This window comes from Callospermophilus lateralis, chromosome 6 (assembly GCF_048772815.1).
Source record: "Callospermophilus lateralis isolate mCalLat2 chromosome 6, mCalLat2.hap1, whole genome shotgun sequence".
Lineage (NCBI taxonomy): Eukaryota > Metazoa > Chordata > Mammalia > Rodentia > Sciuridae > Callospermophilus > Callospermophilus lateralis.
Genome location: NC_135310.1, coordinates 34,423,249 through 34,430,001, shown reverse-complemented (window position 1 = coordinate 34,430,001; position 6,753 = coordinate 34,423,249). Strand labels below are relative to the sequence as shown.

General features: G+C 43.2%; 1 protein-coding gene across 1 annotated transcript; it reads right to left on the bottom strand.

Moving 5' to 3' along the window:
• Positions 1–3,177: 3,177 nt before the first annotated feature.
• Positions 3,178–6,382, bottom strand: Ccn2 (cellular communication network factor 2). Its single transcript, XM_076859728.2, has 5 exons — positions 6,104–6,382; positions 5,727–5,949; positions 5,273–5,524; positions 4,931–5,142; positions 3,178–4,556 (listed from the first exon to the last, which is right to left on the bottom strand). The coding sequence occupies exons 1-5, from the start codon at positions 6,164–6,166 to the stop codon at positions 4,260–4,262; spliced, it is 1,047 nt and encodes a 348-aa protein (XP_076715843.1). The 5' UTR covers positions 6,167–6,382; the 3' UTR covers positions 3,178–4,259.
• Between the last annotated feature and the right edge of the window lie 371 nt (positions 6,383–6,753).

The window sequence follows — 6,753 nt, the reverse complement described above, 5'->3', positions numbered from 1 at the left end:
TAACGTGTCTTACTTTCCTCAGGACCAGTATGTCCTGAGTTCTTTTATGTTTTCAACAGCTTGACTTTATTCTTTGTTTTTCTTCTTAAAAGTCATTTTGGTAAGGTACAATTCTTTGGCTTACATTTTCTTTTCTTGATTATCTCAAATGTGCTATTCTGTGTTTTTTTTTCCTAGCATAAAAGTATGGCTGTCAAAAGTCTGATGATAAACTCACTTTCTTTTTACTTACCAAGTTCATGTTCTTTTTGTCTATATGTCCAAGTGCTTGTTCCTCTTCTTTAAATTCCAGCAATTTTGCTAGGACATGCCTTGGTGATGCATTGGTTTTATTTGGTAGACAGTATGTCCTTTCCATTTTTTAATTTTAGTAATTTTCTTGATTTATAATTTTTTCTCCAAGAGCTCCTACTATCCGTATATTGTATCTTCTTTGTCTACTTACAATATTTGTCACTTTTTCTCAAAGTATTTTTATTCCTTATATTTCTATTTAATTTTTTTTCTATTAGTCTGTTGTGGTTAATCACTGTTAAGTTCCTTCTAGTGCATTATCTTTCCTTTACTTCCAATTCTTTCATCTCATAGTTAAGTTTTACCAATTCTGATTTATGTTGCTATTTTATATCATTGGTTGTTTTCTTATCATCATTTGTGTATTGTATGATTTTCTTAATTTTCTTTTGGAATAAGAAGTTTTAGCTTTGCAATGTTTTATGGACGCATATTTCTTAGATGTTTTTGTTATCTGAATAGATGTTTTTCTGCCTTCTATTTTCTTTTTTTCATGTGGTAACTTTGTGTGGGATTTAGCTTCGATAATTTTGTTTTCCTAATTTATATGGAATCAACTTCTCTTAACTTTGTCTGGTAAGGAGGCTTGGTATAGATAGCTTTTTTAAATTCACAGAGATGCCGCTTTTGTTGCAGCATTAAAAAAAAACATGGCTGTTTAGTGGGCGTGGTGGTGTGCACCTATAATTCCAGTGACTTGGGAGGCAGAGGCAGGAGGATCCCAAGTTAGAGGCCAGTGTCAGCATTTTAGTGAAACCCTGTCTCAATCAATCAATCAAACAATCAATAAAAAGGACTGGGGACATAGTTCAGCGGTAAAGCACCCTGGGTTCAATCCCCAGTACTAGGGTTGGGGGGAGATTTTAAACTTCTGTTCTTATTTTATCTGAATCATTTTTCTCAATGTCTGCTATCTCTGACCTGCTTAATTTTAATTCTACTCATAGGAGTTGTGGGTATCCTTTCTTGGAAAGAAGCTCTGACTTAAACGTTTTGTTGGAAATGTCAAACTCCTACTGGTTTCAGTGCTGTTCTCAAACTGGCCACCTGTACTTGTAGTGAATACTTGCTGGCTGCTTTAGGGACTCTCATTTTTTAGAAGCATCAGATACCCTGTTTGTCCTCTGCTCTTCCTCACACACATGCTGACACAGTGCGGGCCTTTGGTGGTTGATTGTCTTCATTCCTATTTGGGGGGCCAGGGGGTGTCTTATCTCCTAATTGCATTGTAAATATTGCTTATGGGATTTTGGTTATGCAATCTGGTTACCCTGTTTTTAGGTGGGGATTTGGAAAATCTGAACTCTATGCTTCCAATACTGCTTCTATGTTTCCAGAATTCTCTGATTTCTTTTGGAATAGTTGGGCTCATTTACCACAACCCTTCATTTTTGCAGCTAGTAATCAACAGAAAGGAAATGTGAACTAACAATGTACTGTGTGTGTGTGTGTGTGTGTGTGTGTGTGCATGCGCGTGCGCGAGCACACACATGTAGGTTTATTTGGGGAAGGAGTTCTGCTGCTGACAGCATTGCTATATACACATGTGGTTGTACCCTGAAAACCCAGGGTTGTAACCAGAAATACCTTTTGCATTTTGAACAAGGGAAGTTTTTCCTTTGGTTTGTGCTGTGGTCACTATTTGTAGAACTAGTCTTTATTTTCAGGTGTATTTTTGTCTCTCAGAATGACTACAACATTGCTAATTACCCTGGGACAGTTAGACTGTCTCCAATTTTTTTTTTTTTTTTGCCTCCTTCTTCCCTGGAATCCACAGCTAGTCTTACCTGAAAAAAGAATTGGACTCCTGGTTGCCTTTGAAGCATTTCTTCTGTTTGCATTCACTTTGGTTCCTCTTTCAGTAGAGGCCTGCGTAGATCCAATACAGTTTTTTTTTTTGTTTTTTTTTGTTTTTTTTTGTTTTTTTTTTTTTTAAGAGAGAGTGAGAGAGGGAGAGAGAGGGAGAGAGAGAGAATTTTTAATATTATTTTTTAGTTTTCGGCGGACACAACATCTTTGTTTGTATGTGGTGTTGAGGATGGAACCCGGGCCGCACGCATGCCAGGCGAGCGCGCTACCGCTTGAGCCACATCCCCAGCCCCTCCAATACAGTTTTTATGTTAGGGTTCTTGAATAATTTTATTTTATCTCTTATAAACCAATTGGTAATGTAGGATATATTGATCTGGAGGTCTGATAAAGTCAAAGACTTGGGCAAATGAAGGAATTGCTCTTAAATGAAGACAAATTTTAGCTAATGTTAATGAATGAAGACTGACTTTTCCTCTTTTACATTTATGCCATTATTTGTAATTGGTTACCAGGGCAGCTGGAAACATAATTATGCAAGATGACTAATTAAATGTCTCCATTTTAATGTATATTTCATAGTGTATTTTAAAGATTTAAGAGTAAGATATTAAAATTCAGAAGTAAACCCATAGTAGAGCATACAATTTAGAAAAATATCTTAATATTTCCATATGCAAGGCAAACTAGTTTATGATATGGAATTATTCCACAATAATCAGAGACATACTAAATGTAAAAAGGACCAGTTATAATACCACAAGGATTAGAGGAGACTACAGTCATCCATAAAGAATTGAGTTTAAACTGTTCATGATGTACTGTGGAAATAAAAAACAAACAAAAAAGCCTGTGTCCTCAATATGATGTGTGTAACTGCAAGCCTGTGAAACTTGACTGAGTCTGAAGTATTTTTATTCACAATTCTATTGATTAACCAATTTATTACTATATGTGATAAAAGGTATTTAGAAAATTTTTGGATAATTTTGTTTCTTAAGATAAACCCAAATTGCCCATTTATACTCAAGAAAATTCAGAACCATTTCCAAGAATAAACCAAGAGCCAAGTCCTTTGTAGAAAAAATATATACTTTATTTTCAACTGGAAAGGTGCAAACATGTAACTTTTGGTCACACTCTCAACAAATAAACTGTCCAAAAAACAGTCATAGTCAAAATAGAAACAAATGCTTCTAGGTGGAAAACTGACCTATAGAATTATATAGAGCCAGTCATTTTCCAATAAAGGCCATTGGTCACTGAAAGTGAGGCTACCACATTTCCTGTCTAGAAACCAGATTTCCAAGGACATTGCTACCTCACCTTCAACAAACCATCTGTTTTGATGGACTGCCACTCTAACTGATTACAATTTCCACTTGAATATTCATTTCAGGCTTTGAATTATCAGATAAGCTTCACGTCCTACCTATGGTGTTCAGAACTTGAGACTAACATTTGAAATATCAAAGCATTAAAACAAAAACAAAAAGGCACGAACAACTTTAAATTAACTTAGATAACTGTACAAATATATATAATATATATATCCACAATATTTACAGTATCAATAAAAAAAATCTGGCTTGTTACAGGCAAATTAACTTGCCACAAGCTGTCCAGTCTAATAGACAGGTTTCTGATTCCTAAACACTGTCATTTGAATCAGAATGTCGGGGCTGAATCTGCTGTTCTGACTTAAAGAACAACTTGACTCAGCCTCACAATGGCTGGAGAATGCAGATCCTAGCTGTTGCTGGAGCTACAGGCAGATCAGCAAGTATGCTAAAATTTTCCTTCTCAATTACATTCCAAGTTGCAGGCACATTACAACTTTAAGATGCAATCTGATAGTACTAGGCTTCCTACTGGTGTCTCCACTTCTCCTGAAGCCACCCTTTAGTGTACATTCAGGCACTGTGTGCTACTGCAGTCCTACTGTCAAGTCTTAACTTTCTTCAAACCAGTGTCTGGGGTTGAGAGACTATTTGTATGACATGGCACAATGTTTTGAATTTGGTGGGAATTTTTCTCCCCCACTTAGAAAAACAGATTTAAATTAACTTGTGCTACTGAAATCATTTTACATAAAAATGAGATGTGAATCAGTTCAAGTTACAGTTGAATGAGTTCATGTCTCTCACTCTCTGGCTTTATGCCATGTCTCCATACATCTTCCTGTAGTACAGTGACTCAAAGATGTCATTGTCTCCAGGGCAGTTGTAATGGCAGGCACAGGTCTTGATGAACATCATGCTCTTCTTCATGATCTCACCATCAGGACACTTGAACTCCACAGGCAGGGTGGTGGTTCTGTGAGGGGTGCAGCATCGACCATCTGTACACACACCACAGAATTTGGCCCTGTATGTCTTCACACTGGTGCAGCCAGAAAGCTCAAACTTGACAGGCTTGGAGATTTTGGGGGTACGGATGCACTTTTTGCCCTTCTATGGAAGACAAGGAAGAGAAGAAAACATCATTACTACAGGAAGAGTGGCTTTCCTCAACCCTGTGTTCTAGCCTTAAGTTGTCTGAACTTGTGTTTATATTTGAGGACAGAAACTTTGAGTTCCATTTGCCAGTTTTCCAAAAATAGTCATGGAGTCTCTTGGAATGTCTTGAATTAACTAACACTGGGGAGGATTTTGTAGTGTTAAACTGGCGGCTCCTATTACACAATCTCTCATTCCAGCAAAACAGCTCCATGGTTAGATATTTTTGGAGATAACAGATCTATAATAACAAGGGTGGCAAGAGACCTAACTTTGGTCCCATTCACTGTCATTCCATGAAAATGAGCTAACAGGAACAGAAAACAAACCTTAATGTTCTCTTCTAGGTCAGCTTCACAAGGCCTGACCATGCAGAGGCGACTCTGCTTCTCTAGCCTGCAGAAGGCGTTGTCATTGGTAACCCGGGTGGAGATGCCCATCCCACAGGTCTTGGAACAGGCGCTCCACTCTGTGGTCTGGACCAGGCAGTTGGCTCGCATCATAGTTGGGTCTGGGCCAAAGGTGTCTTCCAGACGGTAGGCTGTGAAAGTAGAGCACACAAACACAAGGTAAAATGCCCGGATAAGACAATTTCCCCCTTTTCTTGGCATTGTCAGCACTCAGCCCTGGAGGAGAATGACAACACTGACTTAGAGGAAGATTGAACTCACCAGCCAAGGCAGGGCCAACCACGGTGTGGTCCTTGGGCTCATCACACACCCACTCCTCACAGCATTTCCCAGGCAGCTTGACCCTTCTTGGGAAGGGGCAGTCAGGGCTGGGCAGGCGAACATCCATACTGCACAGGGGCACGCAGCCCACCGCTCCATCTAGGCAAGTGCACTGGTACTTGCAGCTGCTCTGGAAGGACTCTCCACTCCTGTACACAGTCCCTCCGAAGACGCATGGGGCACCATCTTTGGCTGCAGAGAGCAAGGGGGAAAAAGCAATGGAGGTGATCAGGCTTCAGCTCCAGGTGCTCTAACAGTAAGCCCATCAGGGCTGCATGGGGCGGGCTGCAGAAAAGACTGGGTTGGAGCAGTTTCTTTTTCCAGCAGGCGGGTGGGAGTTAAGGAAAGCCCACTACTCGCGGTCGAGGAAAGGGGCGGGGGCTGCGGATCTTACCGGTGCACACGCCAATCTTGCGGTTGGCCGGGGAACCAAAGTCACAGAAGAGGCCCTTGTGCGGGTCGCAGGGGTCGCGTTCAGTGCACAGTTCGCCCAGCTGCTTAGCGCAGACGCGGCAGCAGCCGCAGCCGTCCAGCACAAGGCTCACGCCGGCCGGGCAGCGAGGCGCCGGCGCTGTCCCGCACTGGCACTGCCCACCGCAGTCCTGGCCGGTGGCCGGCTGCAGGGAGAAAGGGGAGGTCAGCCGGTGCTTTCTCGCTCGCTGGGTGCGCACGCCCTCGGCGCCGCGGGGCCGGCCCTCCTCCCTCCATCCTTCCCTCCCCAGCGCTCCGACGCCCTCCCCAGCAGCCGCGGCAGGGACTCCCGGTGCTTACCCGGCTGCACAGGGCGAGGAGGAGCACGAAGGCGAAGCGGACCGGTCCCACAGCGGCGGCCATGGTCAGGGCGCTGCGATCGGAGCGGGCTGCGGGACGCAGTGCGCGGCGATGGCGAGGGGCGCGGTGGGCCGGAGCCGGGAGCGAGCTCGGAGCGCAGGTGGGTGCCTGGACGCGCCGGCTGTGGTCTCTGGAGCTGTCGGCCGGGGCGGCTGCCGTCGGGCTGGAGGCGGTGGGTCGCCTGAGGTTGGAGTTGCACTGGCTGCCTCCTCTCAGTGGGGAAGAGTTGTTGTGTGAGATTGGGGCGGGCGGCCCGAGGCTTTTATACGCTCAGGACGGCCCGGCTCGCCAATGAGCTGAATGGAGTCCTACACAAACAGGGACATTCCTCGCATTCCTCCCCACCTTCCTGCCTCATCAACTCACACCGGATTGATCCTGACCCCTTGACACTCAGCATTCCTCCGTCTGAAAAAGCTGGCACACTTCAGCTCACCAGAAAAAAAAAAAAAGTATTTCCAGCACCAAATAGGATTTTTTCCCGATCCTTTTCGCACCACTTCTGACTTGTATATCATGTAAAAACACAAAGGCTGTTATTTTTATGCCTTTGCTGTGCTTAAGAAATTTGCCCTATACTATCCACTAAT

Excerpts from the sequence above, each read along its gene's own strand:
- Ccn2 (XM_076859728.2), bottom strand. The coding sequence starts at position 6,166 with ATGGCCGCCGCTGTGGGACCGGTCCGCTTCGCCTTCGTGCTCCTCCTC. Across the intron at positions 5,950-6,103 it reads TCCTCGCCCTGTGCAGCCGG|CCGGCCACCGGCCAGGACTG; the intron begins GTAAGCACCGGG and ends TTCTCCCTGCAG. Across the intron at positions 5,143-5,272 it reads GGTTGGCCCTGCCTTGGCTG|CCTACCGTCTGGAAGACACC; the intron begins GTGAGTTCAATC and ends CTACTTTCACAG.